This window comes from Peromyscus leucopus, chromosome 20 (genome assembly GCF_004664715.2).
Source record: "Peromyscus leucopus breed LL Stock chromosome 20, UCI_PerLeu_2.1, whole genome shotgun sequence".
Classification (NCBI taxonomy): Eukaryota; Metazoa; Chordata; class Mammalia; order Rodentia; family Cricetidae; genus Peromyscus; species Peromyscus leucopus.
The window spans coordinates 6,317,659-6,338,522 of NC_051080.1; the positions used below are offsets into that span (position 1 = coordinate 6,317,659).

The 20,864-nt window shown below is 56.1% G+C and overlaps 1 protein-coding gene and 1 long non-coding RNA gene across 7 annotated transcripts in view; one reads left to right on the forward strand and one right to left on the reverse strand.

Moving 5' to 3' along the window:
* The window catches only part of Hdac7 (histone deacetylase 7), a 38,971-nt gene that overhangs the window by 15,165 nt on the left and 2,942 nt on the right, over positions 1-20,864 (forward strand). For 2 of the 6 annotated variants that reach the window (XM_028891846.2, XM_037197403.1), the window contains exons 2-24: positions 4,633-4,823; positions 4,920-5,010; positions 5,316-5,427; positions 5,934-6,049; positions 6,667-6,792; positions 7,188-7,279; positions 7,475-7,585; positions 7,717-7,897; positions 8,088-8,284; positions 8,525-8,719; positions 9,991-10,192; positions 12,044-12,177; positions 12,306-12,426; positions 12,696-12,745; positions 14,001-14,108; positions 14,871-14,926; positions 15,042-15,129; positions 16,271-16,390; positions 16,570-16,667; positions 17,649-17,767; positions 18,391-18,524; positions 18,766-18,850; positions 20,635-20,770. In XM_028891846.2, the coding sequence (XP_028747679.1) occupies positions 4,633-4,823; positions 4,920-5,010; positions 5,316-5,427; positions 5,934-6,049; positions 6,667-6,792; positions 7,188-7,279; positions 7,475-7,585; positions 7,717-7,897; positions 8,088-8,284; positions 8,525-8,719; positions 9,991-10,192; positions 12,044-12,177; positions 12,306-12,426; positions 12,696-12,745; positions 14,001-14,108; positions 14,871-14,926; positions 15,042-15,129; positions 16,271-16,390; positions 16,570-16,667; positions 17,649-17,767; positions 18,391-18,524; positions 18,766-18,850; positions 20,635-20,770 (2,863 nt within the window). Of the gene's footprint in view, positions 1-4,632; positions 4,824-4,919; positions 5,011-5,315; positions 5,428-5,933; positions 6,050-6,666; positions 6,793-7,187; positions 7,280-7,474; positions 7,586-7,716; positions 7,898-8,087; positions 8,285-8,524; positions 8,720-9,990; positions 10,193-12,043; positions 12,178-12,305; positions 12,427-12,695; positions 12,746-13,490; positions 13,747-14,000; positions 14,109-14,870; positions 14,927-15,041; positions 15,130-16,270; positions 16,391-16,569; positions 16,668-17,648; positions 17,768-18,390; positions 18,525-18,765; positions 18,851-20,634; positions 20,771-20,864 lie in introns of those variants that run through there. The other 4 variants (XM_028891842.2, XM_028891843.2, XM_028891844.2 and 1 more) reach the window with 4 other exon arrangements.
* Positions 10,200-12,098, reverse strand: LOC119086343. Its single transcript, XR_005089602.1, has 3 exons — positions 12,014-12,098; positions 11,758-11,876; positions 10,200-10,446 (listed from the first exon to the last, which is right to left on the reverse strand). It is a non-coding gene; the product is annotated as an uncharacterized LOC119086343 (long non-coding RNA).

A 20,864-nucleotide genomic window follows, 5' to 3' on the forward strand; every position in this document is an offset into this window, starting at 1 on the left:
CCTGCCTACGAGTGGCATTGCTCTCCTGCATCAGTTAGCACTTTGGGGGAAAAAAAATGCCTCACAGATGTGTCCATAGGCCAGTCTGATGGAGGTAATTCTTCAGTTGAGATGTCCTCTTCCCAGGTGTGTCAGGTTGACAACCAAGATTAACTCTTACACAGGTCATATACTACGAGTCAGTGCAGAATCCTCTCAGGGCCGGGGCCCACAGAAGAAAGGGGATCCCCAAGACACCCAGAATGAAGACTATTCCTAGGAAGAGGAGGCAGCTTCTGGGATAGGTGTCCCTTGGAGATCACAAACCTTGAGAGATATTCATGTCTTAGGCAGGGAGTCGGGAGAGGATCATTGTGTGTGATTCATCAGTACCAAAAGGGCCTCGTGTGCCTTAGGAGATGTTGTTGCAGGTACTGATGGCTGATACACACCACCATCGATACCATGCATAATTAATGCCGTGCTGAGGTGTGGGGACACTGTGGGTGCATGGGAAGTGAGGAGAACAGATGGGATCGGCCCCGTCACGACACCAGCTTGGGCAGACCTCCAAAGGTGACTGAACTAATGGGTGGGGTGGCATGTCTGCACAGAACTGTGTACTGAGGCATGGGTGCTAATGTAGGATGGGCCATGGTTTGAGTGTCTATCTGCCTGGAGCTGCTCATCAGTACAGGTCCAGAAAGCAGCACCAATACTCCCTCCAGGAAGTAGCCTTGCGTGCTAGATCTGGTCTGAGGAACAGAGCCACTCAATGCTGCCTGTAGAAAAGCCCTCCGTTTCCTTGACCCTTCCGGGAGGGCCTTCAGTCCCTCGGGCCCGAGCTGGCATGGCGAAGGGTGTTCACTGTGGACAGGTGGCCTAAGAACTCCCATCTGCTTCCCCCGCCCAGCCTGCCTGGGTCTGTCTGTTGCCAATCAGCCCAAGCTCCTGTTGTAGTTTTGTGGGTTCTGAGTGGGCTTAGGAGCCTGGGAGAGGTGGCCATTTCCGGAGAATAGATTTCTAGCCCTGCTTATCTCAGAGAGGCTTGGTGGGTCTTTCTTCTTGGACAGTCAAGGTGGCCAGACACAGAATGGAGCAGCTGGAGGAGAGGACCCTACACTGGGGGCCTTGGGGGTGTGCATCTCCCCTGCTTTACAGCTCCTACCAGATCTCTCCTGACCTGCGGCCACAGCCCAGTCCTTTCCCACTGTGAAGACGGTTCCTGTTCCTGACAGTTACTCTACGTTTCTCGGGGCCTGCTCTCCAGCTCTCTCCTGCCCTCCCTGGACACATGCTCCCACTTCTGGCCCTGCACACCTCTCAGCCTGCTTTTCCCCCCTCAGGCTGTTGGGAATGTGCTCTGACTGCCCAGAGAAGATGGTATCTGACCACATGAGGGAGGACTGAGGGCATTGTGGGGTGAGCTGGGGCTTCCTTGGGTTCTTGTTGTGTACTGCGTGTCCAAGCTGCTGGGTAGCTGGCTGAGTCATGCAGTAGCCGGCCACAGAAGCTGGAGATCCCACTCAGCCAGCCTGGAGCGGCAGGGAGCTTGCCCCCTCCCCACCCCCGCCCCGCCGTGCCCAGACACACCTTCACCTCTCTTCTTTCTACAGGCGGGGCCCAAGTTAGCCTAGGTACTCGCTGCCCCAGTCCCCCTGGCACAGGTGAAAGTCAGGCCAGAGAGAGAGAGATGAGTTGGTGGGGATGGGGATGAGGGGTGGGAACTGCCTGGGAAAGGTGAGATCTGAGGGTTTGAAGAAGTGGAGATGTGGCTGGGCTAGAGAGTTAGAAGGAGGGGGCAGGGTCCCAGGGAAGGGACAAAGTTGGGTCTCCAGAAGAAAGAGGATAGGAAAGGCATCTTTGGATCTAGGCTAGGAGAGATACATGTTCTTGTTTTCAAGTCATTCGGTTCTCCTAGGGGCCCTTCAGGGAAGAACGCTGTTTCGCACGGGTGAGACGGCTTTCTCTGGGTCGTCCCTGCTGTCACTCACTCATCTGGAAGACTGGTTTGCAGTGGACTTCCTGCTGCTGCCTAGGTCTAGGATGGAAGTCTGACGCTGTCTTTCCTTAACTCCCGGGGTGAGGGTGGGGGTGGGGGGCAGTCACCAGATCTACCAAGTCTGTAGTGATTCCACACAGCAGGGAGACCTGAAAGGCCAGAAGATCTTAGCTGTCCCAAAGCTTGGGAAGACAGGACACACAAAAGGAGGGAGAAAAAATAGTGGTAGCAACGTGTGACCTGTGCTAAATGAGAGAAACGTGGCCCATGAGTTCATCCTGTCACTCGGAATCGTTAATGAACCCCATCCCTGTGAACCACTGTCCTAGGCCACTGAGGAAAAAATACCAAGCTTTCCCCAGGATTCTGGGTCTATTGAGTGTCCACCTTACGCCATGTTACGGTATTCTAAGTCCTAGGATGATGATGAGCAATGGCGAACCAAAGGCCTAGCTTTGGAGCTTAACCCAGGTGTGGTACTGCTCTTGGACAGCTTTCAATGCTGTGAGCATCCAACATGGAGTCCGGGGGGAAGGGCTGCTTCACACCGGCCTAGGTCCAGCTGGACTTTGAGCAGTAGGTGAAGTTTGGGGAAGTAGAACGTAGGGAGGGGTGAGGTCAGCATTGGCGGGAGATGCTGTGAGCCAAAGAGCAGGGGATAAAAGGTTCTGGGTTTATTGGGGGATAAAAGGCACTGCCTGAGTCGTCCGTGGCTTTATTCACACGGAGGAGACCAAGCTGATGTGGGTGTTCATGGGAAAATGCCTGAAGGAGGCTTCCCAGAGAACTTTCCCCACTCTTGTACGGTGTCAGGGGGCTCCCCGACGGAGCCTCCCAAATGCTAAGACACCCAGGCAGGCATTCCCAAAGTTCTGAACAGAGTCCGTCCTCTGTTCCTGGCATCCTTCGGCGCCGGCGGTAGCAATGCTGAGTGAAGGATGGCCGTGGCTCTTCCGTGGCTGCTCCTCGTTTGCGGTGGCTGAAGCCACGGGCCTCAGGTAGAGTGCCCCACCTTGGGCTCTCCCAATCGCTGCACCATCGAGGCAGCGGCCTCAGGAAGCCAGGACACCAGAACTCGGGAAGAACGGGCCTCTCGTGGGCCAGGGATGTGTTGCCAATGGAGGCCCACGCTCAACCAGAATGACCTCTTGGGTAGAATGGGAACAGGAGTGAGGGCACCAAATCCTGGCATTTGTTTACCATGGGTGGCATCTGGATGCACAGTCACCTCTGGAGGGTCACAGCAGGCCCGGCCTGACTCTTCTTCATGTCCATATCACAGTCAGTGTTAGAGTGACACCCCTTCGTGACAACGCCCCATGAGTTCTTCCCTTACCCAGTGGGAGCCCCTTCCTTCCAAAGGAGGTGATTTCCTGAGTGTTGGTGGGGAAATGGAGCATTGGCCTTAACAGGGCTGGACTCCATCCTCTGTCTGCCCCTTGCTGGGTGACTCTAGGCCGTCCTCTTCACATTGGGACCTCACTTAGCTCATCTGGGATAAAGGACGGCCATAACCAGCCTCCAGGGCAGGTGGACTGGGAGCTGAGTGGGTTCTGTTGCATGCACGCACCACAGATGTTAAGGTTACGATTCCTATGGTTGTGTCAGACCACAGGCCACATGTCCTGCCTCTCCCATTGGTCCTTTGCTGGGGATCTTCCCATTCCCAGCCAGTGCCAGACCCCGAGGACAGCTGTGGCTGCTCTGTGAGGGGATGCCTGAAGAAGGCCCCTGGGAGGAGTTTCCCCCTCTCTTGTACACTCATCCTTTCCCTTCCCTAGGACCCTCCCCCCCAGGAACCCCTCTTGCGGCAGCTCTGCCCCCCCCCAACCCGGCATCTCAGCATCCCTGACTGCTTAGCCCAGCCTGGCCAGCTGGCGATGCTGGCCCAGCCCCTGGTCTGCTGGTGAGCTATAAATAGCTCCTGCACCCACGGCCTTGGCAAGGTGCTCCTGGCGTGGGTGCAGAGGACACTGGAGAAGCAGCAGCTGAGCCTGCTGCTCTTGCCAGGCCAGGCCCGCAGCTGGCTCGAATGGGAAGCAGGAGTCTGCACCACAAGCTCACGGGCCTGGTGAGCCGAGGAGCCTGCCCTGAGAACAGGGTTCCATAGGCCCGAGGTGGCCGGCCAGGGCTGCTTGTGGGCTCCAGGCATTGTTTCTGGATCCCCAGGACCTGAGTGGTACAGAGCGTGGGAGTGAGAGAATGGCCCATGAGATTGGGGGCTGAGCCGAGGAGACCCGTTTACCTCTCTGGTCTCGCCCTCCCACCCTGAGCCAGGCTGACCTCATTCCTAGAAGGACAAAGAGTATAGAGCCTAAAACTGCATCGCTCTCAGAAAACCCCATGGGGTGGCCTTAGCTCCAAGCCAATGGAGAAGCATTCTAGGGGGAGACGCCATGCTTACAGACCTATGGCTCACTTCTTGCTATCAGCAATTGGAAGGGAGCTTGTCTGTCGTCTGTAGACCTCCTGTCTCACGGGTCGAACGGAATCCAGGACCCACCTGTAGCTCGCCGCCGACAGGCTCCTGTGCGGAAAAGGTCCCCTGAGGGTGTTTTTGACTGATGTTAAATCAGCCCCGGAGGGTTCGGTCGTCTGTGACGGTGTTCCTGCAGACTGGCCGTCCACCTGACTCTGCTGTGTGTCCCCAGGCTGCCCCGCCCTCCGGCCAGACACGCCAGGCTCTCAGTCCCAGCCCATGGATCTGCGAGTGGGCCAGCGGCCCCCAGTGGAGCCCCCGCCGGAGCCCGCGCTGCTGGCCCTGCAGCATCCCCAGCGCCTGCACCGCCGTCTCTTCCTGGCGGGCCTGCAACAGCCACAGCGCCCGGCGGAGCCCATGAGGGTAAAGACAGAACTCCTTAGAACACATCCCAGCCTCCGCAGACCTTAGTTAGCTCTGCCCTTCACTCCGCCCTCCTCCCTCCGGCTCTGTCCACAGCTCCCAATGGACGCACCCATGCCGGAGCTGCAGGGCGGGCAGCAGGAACAGGAGCTGCGGCAACTTCTCAACAAAGACAAGAGCAAGCGAAGTAAGAGCAGGACTTGGCTCCCCTGTGCACTGCCCGGCGTTCGGGGTCCGCCGCGGGGCTGGGAGGGGTGCGTGGGGGGTCACCATTTGCTGGTGATGCCCTCTGCCCGGCTGCCTGGGAGCAGGAGTCGGGGTGGGAGTGTCCAGAGGCTGGACAGGAGGGGCCGGGCCTCAGCTGTGTAGTGCTCTTGCCTGCCCGAGGAGATGCAGCATACTGAAAATGTGGCCTGGGCAGTGGGCAGAGAATGCACCTAAGAGGCTGCCTCTCTGCCCGTTGCCAGCCTCCTCATGTCGGTGCCCCTGCAGGTGCGGTGGCCAGCAGCGTGGTCAAGCAGAAGCTGGCTGAGGTGATCCTGAAGAAGCAGCAGGCGGCCCTTGAGAGAACAGTCCATCCCAGCAGCCCCAGTATTCCGTACAGGTGGTTCACTGTTCCTCAGGTCCTTTCTGTACCCCTTCTTCTCACCGTGCTCAGCTGTGAGTGTGCTCACTCGTGTGCTTAGGGCCCCTGCCCTCCCCCAACACCTGCCACCTACTTCTTACTGTGCCCCTAAATCCCCTAAGTCCCCCCCCTCCACGAGCACCTGCCTCCTTTTCCTCTTTAGTTTTCTCCCCTGAGGCCTTCTCTGTGTGCACAAGTCCTAGTTCCTAGTAAAGGCCCCTAGCACGGGAGACACCGAGTCTCCAGGGGGCCCTAAGCGCCCAGGCCTGGGTTTTATACCTGGAGCAGAACATCTACATTAGCATGGGTGACTCGCTACTGCCACCTGGAGATGACTCCTGTCGTGCTGGCTCCACCCTGCCCAGCTCCGTTGGTGGCCGATTTCCTGGCAGCCTGGGCTCGGGAGGGCATCTGTGCTGAGTGAGATTTCAGGGCCTTGGGGGCGTCACGGGCTTCTGAGGCAGCCTTGCCGCTCCACCCTGCAGAACTCTTGAGCCCTTGGACACAGAGGGTGCTGCCCGCTCCATGCTTAGCAGCTTCCTGCCTCCAGTGACCAGCCTGCCCGCCGAAGCCCCGGAACACTTTCCCCTGCGTAAAACAGGTGAGCGGGGGCAGACCTTGGCAGGCTTGGAGGAGGCGAAGGGCCTTAGATTTAGGTCAAGAGTATGGGGTTGAGGGAGGGCTGGGACGGTCCTCCCCACACCTCCCCACACCCCCCACACACCCCCACTCCACCCCCGGCTTTGCCTTTTTTCTTTTTAACCCATAGAGGTGGCTGGGAGGGGAATTAAAGGGCACGGAAAAGGCCTGGTGTGGTGGCGCACGCCATTAGTCCCAGCACTCAGTAGGCAGAGGCAGGTGGATCGCTGTGCGTTTAAGGCCAGCCTGGTCTATGTAGTGAGACCCTGTCTCAAATAAATAAATAAATAAATAAATAAATAAATAAATAAATAAATAAATAAATAAATAAATAAATAAATAGAAGGGTAGCTGGTGAGACCCTGTCTCAAATAAATAAATAAATAAATAAATAAATAAATAAATAAATAAATAAATAAATAGAAGGGTAGCTGGTGAGACCCTGTCTCAAATAAATAAATAAATAAATAAATAAATAAATAAATGAATGAATGAATGAATGAATGAATGAATGAATAAATAAATAAACAAAGAGAAGGGTAGCTGGCATAGTGATGGGGGGCACCCCTTCCTCCACAGTGTCTGAGCCCAACCTGAAGCTGCGCTATAAGCCCAAGAAATCCCTGGAGCGGCGCAAGAATCCCCTGCTTAGAAAGGAGAGTGCCCCGCCCAGCCTTCGGCGGCGGCCTGCAGAGACCCTCGGAGGTGAGGGCCAACAGGGCCACCGGGTTGCCCCCCTGACCCCTGCTGGTGCCCCTTGGGACCAGGTCCCACCCAGATGGAAGTCCCCACGTGGAACTGCTAAGTGCTGCACAGCGTGTACCCCACACACCCGCCCGTGAGAGGGCGGGTGGAGGCGAACCCCTAACTAAGCCCGTGGGGTCTGTTCAGTTGACGTTTGCTGGGGCAATGGGAGCTAGCTCCCTAAAAACATCGGCTGAGGGTGTCATGGGCTGGCGGCGGTTTGGCAGCTTTCTGTTCCTCTAGGAAGAAAGCAGAAATACATCCCAGGAGGGGAGGAACTGTGCCCGGGAATCCTGCCCAGGCAGGGCTGACCACTCCCGACCCTGACTACGCCATCCCTTTTCCTCTCCCCTCAGATTCCTCCCCGAGTAGCAGCAGTACACCAGCCTCGGGGTGCAGCTCCCCCAATGACAGCGAGCATGGCCCCAACCCTGCCCTGGGCTCCGAGGTAAGGCCCTTGCTGGGGCTGGGCTTCCCTGGGGCAGTTCTGAGTCCGGGCCTTTCTCTAGCACGTGGGACCTGGCCTGAGGCTTCAGGGTGTGGGCAGCCCCTAGCAAGGCCTGTTGGGTGTTCTGGGGACAGGCATGCCAGGGGTAGGTCGAGTTTCAGGACTGGTGACCCGTCACCCTGCTCCTCATGGCAGGCGCTCTTGGGCCAGCGGCTGCGGCTGCAGGAGACTTCTCTGGCCCCGTTCGCTTTGCCGACCATGTCCTTGCTGCCCGCAATCACACTGGGGCTGCCTGCCCCTGCCAGGGTGAGTGGCTGGGGCGCCCTGCCCCCACTCCGCACTCCTCCAGCCTCTGTCCTGTCTGTGTCCTGTTGCCTGTCCTTATCTTCCTCACCCGGAATCCCCGTCCAGCTCTGACTTTTTAACCTTTCTTTCAGGCTGACGGTGACCGCAGGACCCATTCGACTTTGGGCCCTCGGGGTCCTGTCCTGGGGAACCCCCATGCTCCGCTTTTCCTGCACCATGGTCTGGAGCCAGAGGCTGGGAGCACCTTACCCTCTCGCCTGCAGCCCATTCTGCTGCTGGATCCCTCGGTCTCCCATACCCCGCTGTGGACTGGTGAGTCTTGCTGCTTCTCCCAGAATGGGCAGGATTTGTGCACCCTGCCAAGGGGGCGGGCCCTGGGAAGGACCCGCCTCCTAGTCCCTCATTGTGTGTCTCCCCCTGCAAAGCCCCGCCTCTACTCCACGCCCCGCCTCTCTCCTGGCTCCCAGGACCCCCTTCCTTACATACGTCCCATTCTTTCCAGTGCCTGGGCTTGGGCCCTTGCCCTTCCATTTTGCCCAGCCCTTACTGACCACCGAGCGGCTCTCCGGGTCAGGCCTCCACCGGCCACTTAACCGGACCCGCTCAGAGCCCCTGCCCCCCAGCACCACTGCCTCCCCTCTGCTGGGCCCCCTGCAGCCCCGCCAGGATCGGCTCAAACCTCATGTCCAGCTGATCAAGGTGAGAGGAACTGGGTATGGGTAGGAGAGGTGCCGAGGGCGGGCCCAGCTGAGCCCCTGTGGGTTGGACGAAGGGCGCAGAGCGGGGGGGGGGGGGGGGGGGGGGGGGGGGGGGGGGGGGGGGGGGGGGGGGCGGGGGCTGGAGGACCGGAGAAGTGGTTGCTGGGGACCTAACAAGGTGAATGTGGCCTCACCCAACCCGTGCCCTGCCACCCACCCTCCTCTCTACCCCACTTCTCAGCCAGCCATCTCCCCTCCCCAGAGGCCTGCCAAACCGAGTGAGAAGCCCCGCCTGCGTCAGATACCCTCAGCAGAGGACCTGGAGACAGACGGAGGGGGAGCGGGGTCTGTGGCGAACGATGGCCTGGACCACAGGGAGTCAGGCCACGGGCCTCCCACGGGCAGGTGCCCTGTTTCTCTGCAGCAGCACCAACAGGTACGGCGGCCCCCAAGGGCTCTGCAGAAAGTTCAGTCAGAAGACGTGGGGCTTGGCACAGGATGGAAAGGGAAGGGGATACCATAAGGACCCACACCAAGGTGCAGACGCACAGATGCGTGCGTGCGTGTGTGCGTGCGGGGGGGTGCGCGCGCGTGCACACATACTCTCGCAGTCTGCTTTCTCAAGTAGACCCTGTTCCTATGCCTGCTTCCTGGCTTTTTACAGAGCCACGCATACTCCTTCCTCCCTTCACACTTCTCCCTACAACTGGCTGTCCTTTAATCCTGGCTGTCCTGGAACTCGCTCTGTAGACCAGGCTGGCCTCGAACTCAGAGATCGGCTTGCCTCTGCCTCCCGAGTGCTGGGATTAAAGGCATGTGCCGCCGCCAACCACCGCCTGGTCTGGCTGTCTTTTTTATCCCAAGGTAGCTGGGAGAAAAAGTAGGACATTAGTCCCCTGAGCTGAAGAGTGATAGCATGGAGGTGAAGGCAGGGTTCATTTGCCAGGGCCCCTGCAGCCGGGACTGCACACACAAGTGCCTTGAAAGACACTTACTGGTCACCTTGATGCTTTGAAGGCTGAAAGGGTGAAATCAAGAGGTGTGTGTTGGGTGGGGTGGGGGCGTTATGTGTTCTGAGGGCTAGGAAGGAAGGCGTGTCTGGAGGCCTCTGCTCAAATTCCCTTCTTCTTCTTCTTTTTTTTAAAGATTTATTTATTTATTAACTATACAGAAGAGGGCACCAAATCTCATTACAGATGGTTGTGAGCCACCATGTGGTTGCTGGGGATTGAACTCAGGATCCCTGGAAGAACAGTCAGTGCTCTTAACCTCTGAGCCATCTCTCCAGCCCTCAAATTCCCTTCTTACAAGGACAGCAAACCTGTTCAATGAAGACTTGATTTCCCCCTGCAAAGAACCTGTCTCCAAAGATGGGGGAGTCTTAAGACTTTATGGATTTGGGGAACTGTCACCACCAAGCAGTACTTGGTGGTGACAGTTCACCTGCATGTAGTGTCTCAGGCAGGTCTCCTTGTGGGTAGTAGCACAGTCCTAGGAGAGGTGATCTCCGTCAGCATAGACTCAAGGGCCCAGGGAGTTCTTGCAAAATCAAGGCATCGGTCTGGTGCGGGTCTTCAGGGAGCTCGGAGAGTTGGAAGGCCAGAGCGCACATCTGGAACTTTTCTGGAAAAGGGGGTCTATCTGGAGGGTCCTTAGTCCTTGGGTGGCCAAATCTGAGAAACTGGAGGCTGGTGGTGTTTCTTTCAGGTGCCTCTCTGGGAGCAGCAGCATCTCGCTGTGCGGCTCTCCCAGGGAAGCCCCGGGGACCCTGCGCTGCTACCTCTGGCCCAGGCGGGACACCGGCCCCTGTCCAGAACCCAGTCTTCCCCAGCGGCACCCATCTCCCTGCTGAGCCCAGAGCCCACCTGTCAGACTAAAGTCCTCAACAACTCAGAGACACCCGCCACAGGTAAGACCAAAAAGGGACTCAGGGAGGCAGAAGGAAGTGGCTGGGGCGTGAGTCCGTGACTGTGAGCCGGCTTTCAGACAGTTCCAGGGACCATAGAGCACTACTTGAATCTTGTCTGAGCTCTGTGGTGCCCGTGAAGTAGGTGAGGACATCGAGACTCAGGAAACCTAAGTTGACAGTGACTTACGGTTAAGGGACAGAACCGGCAGTTGGGCCAGGATAGGACTTTGAGTCTCCTTCTACCGTGGCCAGCCCTTTGAAAACAAAAGCAAAACTATTATTAACTGTTGCTGTGCTTGCAAAAGGAACTCAAAAGTATTTCAAACATGTTGAGAAATATCGGGAAATATAAGAATAAAAAGAATCACCAAGTATCTTATTGCCTTGAGCTCTGTGTATTTCATTCGAGGCTTTAGGTGGCCTCCATACCTCTCTAATGTCACAGACATGTGAACTGTACTTTGCACCGTGCTTGACTGAGGCCTTTCTAACTTTGGCTGATGGTGCTAGGAATTCAAGTACTAGGATTACAGGTGTGAACCACCATGCCCAGCTCAGTTTTCATTTTTATCTTTTCTTTTTGTTTGTTTGTTTTGGTTTTGGTTTGGTTTGTGAGACAGGGTTTCTCTGTGTAGCCCTGGCATCCTGGAATTTCCTCTGTAGACCAGGCTGGCCTCAAACTCATAGAGATCTGCCTTGTTCTGCCTCCCGAGTGCTGGGATCAAAGGCACACACTGCCACCACCCGACTTTGGTTTTAATTTGCTTTGTTTGTTAGTTTTTGAGATAGGCTCTCACTATGAAGTCCTGGCTGCCCTGGAACTCACAAGATCCACCTGCCTCTGCCTCCCAAGTGCTGGGGTTAAAGGTGTGTGCCATCACACCTGTCCTTGAATTTTCTTACGTGTCAGTCTTTACTTCTGTCTGGGATTCTCTCTCCAGGGTCACTCTTAAGGAGTAGCATTCCTGGGTCAAATAGTGTGAGCATTTTGAAAGTCTCCGGTGTCCTGAGATGTGTAGACAGTGACCCTCCCACCAGCAGTGTGCATGTGCAGGGCCTGTTTCTAGAGACTTCCCTTGGGGTAGGCTGAAATCCAGTCCCTTTGTCGTCCCTCAGAGAGTTGATCCTAGGACCCCAGCCCACCTGATACACAGATGCTCAAGTCCTTCATGTAAAACGGCATAGTATTTGCATTTAACCTATGCATGTCTTTCCACATATTTAAATCATGTCTGTTTTGCTTTTAATACCTACCTAGTGCAATGCAGATGGCATGTAAATAGTTTTCATGCTGTTTGCATATTGTTTACAAGGTAAACCAGTTTTCTGCCTGTTTTCCATGTGCAGATGGGAGACTGACCACACAGCCAGTAACATCGTGGGTACCCCCTCTCCCAGTCTTGAGGGTTCCCTGGGATTGCTTTTCCTCTCCGCGTCGGGACACAAACCCTCTCTGGGTTTGTGACACCCCGAGTGAGATGTCCTGGGTTAAGTCTCTCTGGGTTTAGGGCATGAACTCTCAAGGGCATAGGAGATGCGTCTGGCCTTATGAGGAGTAGGCGTACCAAGAAGGCAGGGGTCCTGCAGAGCAAATGGGCTTGGCACTGCCCTGGTGTGTCCATCAGGTTGTCTGAGACATCTAGGCATGTGCATAGGGAAACGCGGCCAGCTCTCCACAGAAGGGCTGGGAAGGGAATGCAGACACGTGTGTCAGGAAGGGCTCTGTGGGTGTGGGTTGTTCTCCATCTGAAGATGGAGATCATCTGTGGTGGAGATCCCCCCTGCCCCCACCCACCCTCCACCCTAGCCCCCACCCCTCACCTTCCCAGCCCTGATGGCCGTTTCCTGCAGGGCTGGTCTATGATTCAGTGATGTTGAAACACCAGTGCTCCTGTGGAGATAACAGCAAACACCCCGAGCATGCAGGCCGCATCCAGAGCATCTGGTCCCGGCTGCAGGAGCGGGGTCTCCGCAGCCAGTGTGAGGTGAGGCAGTGGGGGCTGTGCAAGGGAAGGGGTGAGGCCTTGGGGGTCAACAAGGGCTGAGAGAGTGGGTGGTCCGGTGGTGGCGGGAGGGTGAGCAAACCTCAGGAGCTCTGTGCGCCCTTCCTCAGTGTCTCAGAGGCCGGAAGGCCTCCCTAGAGGAGCTGCAATCAGTCCACTCTGAAAGGCACGTGCTCCTCTATGGCACCAACCCCCTCAGCCGCCTCAAACTGGATAACGGGAAGCTGACAGGTAGGGGAGGGAGATGGATGATGACCGGCTGTGAATCGCCCCGGGCTTGCCCATCTCACCCGCTTCTGTGTCCTTGCCTCGGTTGTGCCCGGCTTCCTGGACATCCCTATGCCAGTTTGCTGCCCTGGTGTGGTCCGTGTGTCCCGCCTGCCCCTCCCCACCCTGCTTCCCATCTCCGCATCTTCCCGGATTGCTTCTCCCTCCATACTTAACTCTCCTTAGGGCCTCTGTGTTCTTCACTCAAACGTGGCCTGGGTCTCTCCCCACAGGACTCCTGGCACAGCGGATGTTTGTGATGCTACCCTGTGGCGGGGTTGGGGTAAGTATGCCCAGAGATCTCAAGTGGACATTGCCAAGGGCTTTCGGCCTTCCGTTCGGTTCTCTTGGCCCACTCTGGCCCCTCTGCCACCTATGACTTGTGGTTCTTCCAGCCTGGGTAGGTCAGGGTCTTTCCCATTATGCCCTTCTGCTGGCTGGGAGCTCCTTAGGATAGATGTAGCCCAGTCCCGTGAGCGTCCCGTGAGAGTGGAGCCAGCCCAGTGCCTCACAGTTAGAAGGTATTTGGTGGATATTGAGTGAGGATCAAAGCAGGGAGGGTCACATTAGGGTTTGAGATTGTGTCCCAAGAGTTGGCAGCTCTGCCTGCCCAGGAGTGGGCCTCTCTCGGGCGCTTGAGGTGTGCCCTACTTGACCTCCAGACCTTGGACTGCCCAGTGTGGGCTATGGGGTGCCTCCCATGTTCTTAGAGGGTGAGCCTTCCAGGCCCCCAGCTTTGCTCACCTCTCCCTCACCTGGTAGAGGTCTTTCTGCTACCTCTGGCATGACCCTCCCTGCCTCAAGAGGCCCCTGTCATGGTGCCAGGCAAGGTGTGTGGAGACGAGGTGGAGGCTGAGTACAGGAAGGCAGGGGGAGCCACCAGGGTGGGCTGCTGGGGAGACAGTCAGTGCCCCGCTCACAACGCCCCATTTCTTGCCACTTTCTGGTTTTTCCAACTGTTGTTGCTTCTGTTCCCTCCCCCTCCCTCCTCCCTCTCTGTCCTTCTCTCTCTTTCTCTCTCTCTCCAGCCTCTTGCGACTCTTTCTGCCTTCCTCGCCTCTCTCGGTCCGCCTCGCCCTTCCCATCTCCCCATCATGGCCCCCGGCCCCTCCCTAGCCTTGAGGCCCAGGGACTGGGTTTGGGGGGCCTCCCAGCCTGGGCTAGGGGCCCTGAGTGGAAGACAGTGGTGCAGACGGCCCCTCCAGCTCCGACCGTCCCGCAGGGCCTGAGCAGAATCAGCTGGGGCTTAAAACCCCTCCCGGCCCAAACCCCAATCCCGCCCAGGTAACGCCATGCCCCCTCCCCTGACTGGGGAGGCAGAGTGCTGGCCACACACGAGCTGGTGCTGGGAAGAAATCCTGCTGGGACTGGGGGACACAGGAGGCCTTGCCTTTGGGCGGTGGGGCACTGGGGAGGCAGCTTTGTCTGCCCAGCTCCCTGCCCCTGGGGTCCTGGCCATGGGGTGGGTACTGCCTCACTGGGCCCTGTCTCCTGTGGAAAGCATAGGATGATGTAGTCCCTGACCCTGGCCCCCACAGGTAGACACTGACACCATCTGGAACGAGCTGCATTCCTCCAATGCAGCCCGCTGGGCTGCGGGCAGCGTCACCGACCTTGCCTTCAAAGTAGCTTCCCGAGAGCTAAAGGTAGGAAGTTGAGATTAAAGGCTGGTAAACCACAGAGGAGGTGCCGGGGTGATGGTGTCGGGTCCAGATCCCAAGCCTTAGACCTCTCATTCTTTGTGGATATTGCTACACAGTTTTGAAAGGGAAATCAGGCCCGAAACCAAGCTAAGGCCTGACCCCTAAGTTCATGTCACTTAGGTAAATCAAGCCACTCAGCACTAGGGCCGTGGTGACTTAGACGTCCTGACCATCCGAGATCACTTAAGGCCTGTTTCGTGGCTGTCGGTGAATCATGGCCATTTTTGAGTACCACAGGCCCATTGGCTCCTTTTAGTGATGGGGTCCCTCCATATTAGGTTGGGGTGATGCTCGTTGCTCTAAGATAGGTGCTTTGGGGTGATCGGCCTGAAGCTCACAGCCTCGTTGTCTGAGAGCGCATAGGCCGAGGCAGGCACTGTGCCCTTGGTATTGTAAGGGCTTGGCAGCACTTGGCAATCGCCCCGATTTTAAAATCCCGGCACTACCATTTGCAGCCACGTAACGTGGGTTATTTAATTCCCTGTGGCTTGGGTTCTTATCTATAAACTGGGGATGGTAACATTTATGATCTAGAGATTCTGTGAGAGGCAAATGCGATATATAGGAAGTATGTGGACACTCCGGTGGGATGCTGGCACTCATGCCTTCGACTCCTCAGGGCAAGAGGCTGGGACGAGAGCCAGGTTCAGGCAAATGTGGGTGCAGAGGTGGCTGTTTGAGTGATACATGCCTTTCCCCTTCCAGAACGGCTTTGCTGTGGTGAGGCCCCCAGGACACCACGCAGATCATTCCACAGCCATGTAAGGCGATGGGAAGGCGGGCCTGTGTGGTGTGAGGTGGGGGCAGCCTCTAGAGCCTTCCTGTAGGCAGAAAAGGGTGGGGATGGACTGGCCGGACCCTCTCTCCTCCCTCCAGGGGCTTCTGCTTCTTCAACTCCGTGGCCATCGCATGCCGACAGCTACGAGAGCAGGGCAAGGCCAGCAAGATCCTCATCGTTGACTGGGTAGGTCCTGGTTCCTGGGGTCACCAGACCGAGGCCTGCCGGCAGAACCCGGAGGGAGGCTGGCCTTAGAGATGTGCCTGCAGGTCCGAGTTCGGCATTAGCCTCTACCTCATGAAAGTTTGGGAAAATGCAGCACCCTTATCATAGAACCGTCAGGAGGCCCAGAAAGATGGTTTGTGGGAGGTGCTGGTGTTCGTAGGCTCCTGCAGGGGATGGGGATTCTCATGTGCCACCTTTAACCTCTGTTGGCTTCTTTTTGGCAGAGCGAACCATTTCCTCTCCACACAGTAACCACACCAGCTGAATCTGATAGCATCAGTCTGTCAGTCCTATCTAGACGCTGACAATTTTATATCTGGTCCTGACTGTAGCCCATTTCACAGATGAGGAAAGTACACACAGAGATGACGGTCTTAAGTAGTCACTCACCTCATGAGATGTAAGACCAAGATTGGAGCCCAGGCCAGTTAGCTCTAGAGTGTATGCATCTACGTACCGTGTCTCATCTGCATGGACAAGTGGGAAAGGAGCATTTCCAAGCAGACGCTGAGAACAGTGGGGGGATTTTGCATAGGAACCTGTGTGTGGTCTTGTGAGTCGAAGGCAGAGCCCAGCACTTCTAGAGGACTGAGTCTAGATCCCTTTAAGCTCGATCACTGACCACATGATCTGCCTCATGACTTTGTGCAAGGAAGACTATGTCTACACAGAGATGATTTATACATCTCTCTCTTTCACATACACACACAACTCACACACATACACACACACACACACACACACACACACACACAATATATATATAGAGAGAGTCTTTGCCAGGTATGGTGACAGTAATCCCAGTACTTGAGAAGCAGAGGCAGGTGGGTCTCTGTAAACTCAAGGCCAGCCTGGTCTACATAGTGAGACCCTATCTCAAGACAGGACATCTTTCCATGTGGAGAGGGGGATCCCTGCCAGACAGTAGATTACTTGGGGCAACTCAGTCATGTGATCCTAGAAACTGTGGTTTCCTGACCTACGTCAGCCTAACATCCCAGTACTCGGAATGGTACCGACCTTGAAATCCTTCCAGTGTGTCCTTACCTCCATCTTTCTGCTTCTGGACCTCCCCTAATCAACTGTCTGCTGTGTTGTGCAGGATGTTCACCATGGCAACGGCACACAGCAAACTTTCTACCAGGACCCCAGTGTGCTCTACATTTCCCTGCATCGCCATGATGACGGCAACTTCTTCCCAGGCAGTGGGGCTGTGGATGAGGTAACTGCCTGCTGGGTTGGCCTCTTCCAGCACATTCCTTTTCTTCCTGGATCCTCTCTGCCCCCTGCCTGTGTGGTCCTGAGCAAGTGGCGTACCCTTTCTGGGACTTGGCTCCCGGAAGTGAGGAAGTTGGATGAACTTGGGACTGTCCTCCTCACGTCTTCCATCTCGTGTTCCAGGTGGGGACCGGCAATGGCGAAGGCTTCAATGTCAATGTGGCTTGGGCTGGGGGCTTGGATCCACCCATGGGGGATCCTGAGTACCTGGCTGCCTTCAGGTAAGTACTCTGGGGCCTAGAGGGAGCCAGTCCATCCAGACTGCCTCTCCTCCCTTTCCCACAGCCCTGGATTGGAAGCCGCCAGTTGGCTTGTCAATCTGTTCACGCTTGGTTACTAGACATGGTAAGCCAGCTCCAGTAAGAAAATAGGACACACACAAGAATGAGAACGTCCGAGTCACACCTCCTGGGGACATTTGGGTAGAGCAAATCTGCCCCATTTAGTCAAAGAATGCTGCCTGGAGGTGATGAGTAGAAACTTGGTGTCCTTAAATGCTGTCCACAAGGAGGGATGGGTTTACTTTAGACACCGCTCTGGAAAGGACTTTGGGCCCTTGTAAGGAGTCCTTCACTCCAGTCTGTTTCTAGGGAAAATGGAACCCTACAGTTTGACCCGGAAGTCCTTTTCTGGAGGTTCTCTCCATGAGAATTAATTCTTCAGGCGCCCTGAGTGGGACTTCCTGGTGTCTGTGCCGAGCTTCAAGGCCTAAATTGGGACACGAACATTGGGTTTGGGGCAGGCAGAGGGAAGAAGATGAAGGATGGAACTTGGCAGCTCAGGACCTCAGGTCTCGCCGCCCTGGTTCATTCTCAGGTGGCAAGTTGCCTGGCTCAGCTCTAAACTTAGTGTGTTCAACTTCAGGCAAAGTGCCGAATGTTTCCAGTCCCTGAGGCTTAGTGAGCAGGGCCAGCCTGAGTGCAGCTGGCTGTGAACCACATACCGTGCATGCAAACACGCACGTCTTTCATCCCATTATAGTCGTCTTTGTTCTGCCCCTTGCTGGTGAAATTCTCTGTGTGGCTGGTTTCTGAGGTTGGTGTACCAGAGCCACAGCCAGGGTGATGGAGATCAGGGCATCGGCTCATCCCATTAGGAGACTGTCTTGGTGCCCTCAGCCAAGTGGGCAGGAGGGGCTAGCATGGGCTGCTGTGTGCCATGTGCTGGGCCCAAGAGGGTGACGCCTCTCCTTGCAACTTCAGGATAGTGGTGATGCCCATTGCCCGAGAGTTCGCTCCGGACCTGGTCCTGGTGTCCGCTGGGTTTGATGCTGCCGAGGGTCACCCAGCCCCGCTGGGTGGCTACCATGTTTCTGCCAAATGTAAGGGGGGCCCCTGCTGTGGGGGAGATGTGGGGAATAAGAGCCAGGGTGTGTGGGGACAGGAATGTACTTTCAAAATAAAAGGGGCGGGAGGAAGCGGCGGCCACAGTCTAGGGCCACACATGAGGTCTGGAGTAGGGCTGCAGGCCCTGGAATTCCCTGGGTTCTCCCAGCCTAGCACAGCACAGGACCAGGCCAGACCTCCAAGGGTCAGACCCCTGGAGACTTAGGTCTACCAGATGGAAGTCCAGTTGTAGGAGCCAGGCTTCCAGACTGGGCCGTTCAGCTGCTTCAGAGGAAGTTAGAAGAGCCGCATTCTCAGAACAGTCAGTGTGGTCCGCGCTGCCACAGGGCCTGGGAACAAAGAGGTGGCCCAGTGTGAGAGACTGGAGCTGGAGGGGATGATGCTGGGATTCAAGTCTCAGCTGTGGGACCCTGTATATAAGACCCTTAACTTCTCCGAGCTCGGAATGAAGCCTTATGAGTGGGGTTCGCATGGGGTTCTCATCTCTAAGACACTGTCTACAGAGGAGGTAGCAAGCGGGGGAAATGACGGAGGTCGGGAATGGGTCTGCCTCTCTCCGCTCCAGCCCTCTGCTCTTTCTCCCACCTCACCCGTCTAGGTTTTGGGTACATGACACAGCAGTTAATGGCCTTGGCAGGAGGCGCCGTGGTGTTGGCCTTAGAGGGTGGCCATGACCTCACAGCCATCTGTGATGCCTCTGAGGCCTGTGTGGCTGCTCTTCTGGGCAACAAGGTAAGCTTCCGGAACCCTAGCTATCTATACTTCAAATGAGGCAGGTGAGCCTGACTCTCACAGTTCCGGGACAAAGAGCAGGTAGAGAAGACGAGAAGGGGTGTGGCTGGGACGAGATGGTAAACCTTCCTGGGTCAGGTCCGGGACCAGTGTCTTCCGACCTCAGAGGGCCAGCAGCTCATGTCTGTTTGTGCAGGCTGAGCCTGGGGTCCCTCGGGTCTCTGATGGAGTGTTTCTGCAGGTGGATCCCCTTTCAGAAGAAGGCTGGAAACAGAAACCCAACCCCAATGCCATCCGCTCTCTGGAAGCTGTGATCAGGGTGCACAGTGAGTTTTGACCTGGGATACTTGTTGGGTCCAAACTTGGGAGAGCCTCCAGGGTCCACCATCCCACTGGCAAGTCTCAGAGATCCAGTGCCAGCCAGACCGGAGGCACATTGACAGTCTCAAACAGTATTCCCAGGAGCCACTCCAGGAGTAATGGTGGGCATATCCCCATGAGTGGGTCACCTCTCAGCCCTCCAGTTGAACCCAGCATGGACACAACAGTGGCTTCCTGATGGCCGGGACTGGCCCCTCCCATCTCTGGCTCCCATAATCTTGGGCCAGGGACCACGCTGACACCACCACTCAGGCCTTGCTTGCCAAAAAGGTTTGGTTTAACCTCGTCCGTGCTGGTCACAGTGACTGCAGAGCTGTGGGGAGGGAGGGCCTTCCTGGGTCTCAGAACATAACCCCTTTGAAGAGCCCACATTTGGAAAACATGTTAAAAAGATTCAACTTCAACCAGGCATCTCTCTGTTGAGCACTTCCTGTGAAGGCCCCAAACCTCCACTGGGATACGAAGATGAATAAAGCAGATTCCCCATACCCGGGGCTTGGCTGGGGGGACAGACACATAACCACGGATACAGCTGCCTGTGGAACCTCCCGTGGGCCGGCTCCGCACTGAGCTGGTCCATGTCTATCACTGTCTCAGAACAGCAGGATGATGGGTGTCCCATAGACGGGAAGTGGCTGTGCAGAGCAGCCGGGGAGATGCCTGCCCCTGCTCTGTGCCATGACTGTCTTGCCTCCCATCCACCCCCCACCCCTTTTCAGTACTAGTGATTGAACCCGGGGTCTTGCACAGGCTAGATTTCCACTCTACTGCTGAGCTCCAGCCTCAGCTCTTGGGTTGTTTAGTTTTGGTGGATACAGGGTCTCACTATGTAGCCCAGGCTACCTTCTGGTGTGTGAGCCTCCTACCTCAACCTCTACCTGCTGGAATTACAGGAGTTTACTACCATGCCTGGCCTCCTGGGGGTAGCCTGAGCACTATGGAGGCCACATGAGGGGGACCCTGTGCTATAGGAAACCAAGGCACAGGAACCTATGAGCAAATCTTGACATAAACCTGATGTAGGGACAAGTGGACCCGCCTGGTGCTTTTAGAATCCACCCACCTATGGAATTGGTCTTTTATTATTTATTTTTGATTTTTGAGACAGGGCCTATATAGCCCTGGCTGTCCTGGAACTCATTATATAAACCAGACTGGCCTTGAACTCAGTGAGCCAACTGCCTCACCCTTCTGAGTGCTAGGATTAAGTGTGTCTGGTTTACTTTTTATTTTTTAATTATTTTTTTTATGTGTGGGGGTATTTTGTCTGTGTGCATGGCCATATACCATGTGCATGTGCATGCAATGCCCTTATAGGCCAGAAGAGGGCATCAGAATCTCTAGAACCCAAGTTTCAGAATGTTGTGTGCTATCATGTAGATGCTGAGAATCAAACCCAGGTCCTCTGGAAGAGCAGCCAGTGCTCTTAACTGCTGCTCTAATCTCACCAGCCCTCTAGAGTGGAATTTTAGCCAAGGAGGGTAGGAAAGAGGCTTGGTTATCTGTGAAGATAGCCTCATAGCCTTGTTGAATCTGCTGTTACCCAGGGCTGTAGGGAAGGGATAAGTTGGGAGATGTCTTGCTGAGAGGTGAGGGCAGGAAGGGGAGTTGACCCCAAGCTGATGACGTGGCCACTATTCTTGGGCTCTGGGCCCGTGACCCTAGCCTTGGTATCAGTCTAGGATATAGCTCCAACAGCTTGTCTTTCTGACCCAGCTTCTTGTCCTAGGGAAATACTGGGGCTGCATGCAGCACTTGGCCTCCCGTCCAGATTCTTGGCTGCCCAGAATGCCAGGGGCTGATGCAGAAGTGGAAGCCGTGACCGCACTGGCATCCCTCTCCGTGGGTATCCTGGCTGAAGACAGGTAATGCAGACCCCCCAGCCCTAGGCCCATGGCCTTCTAATGCCTCTGGATCCTCCCAACTTGAAGACCACAGATTCTCACGCAGCTGATAGTC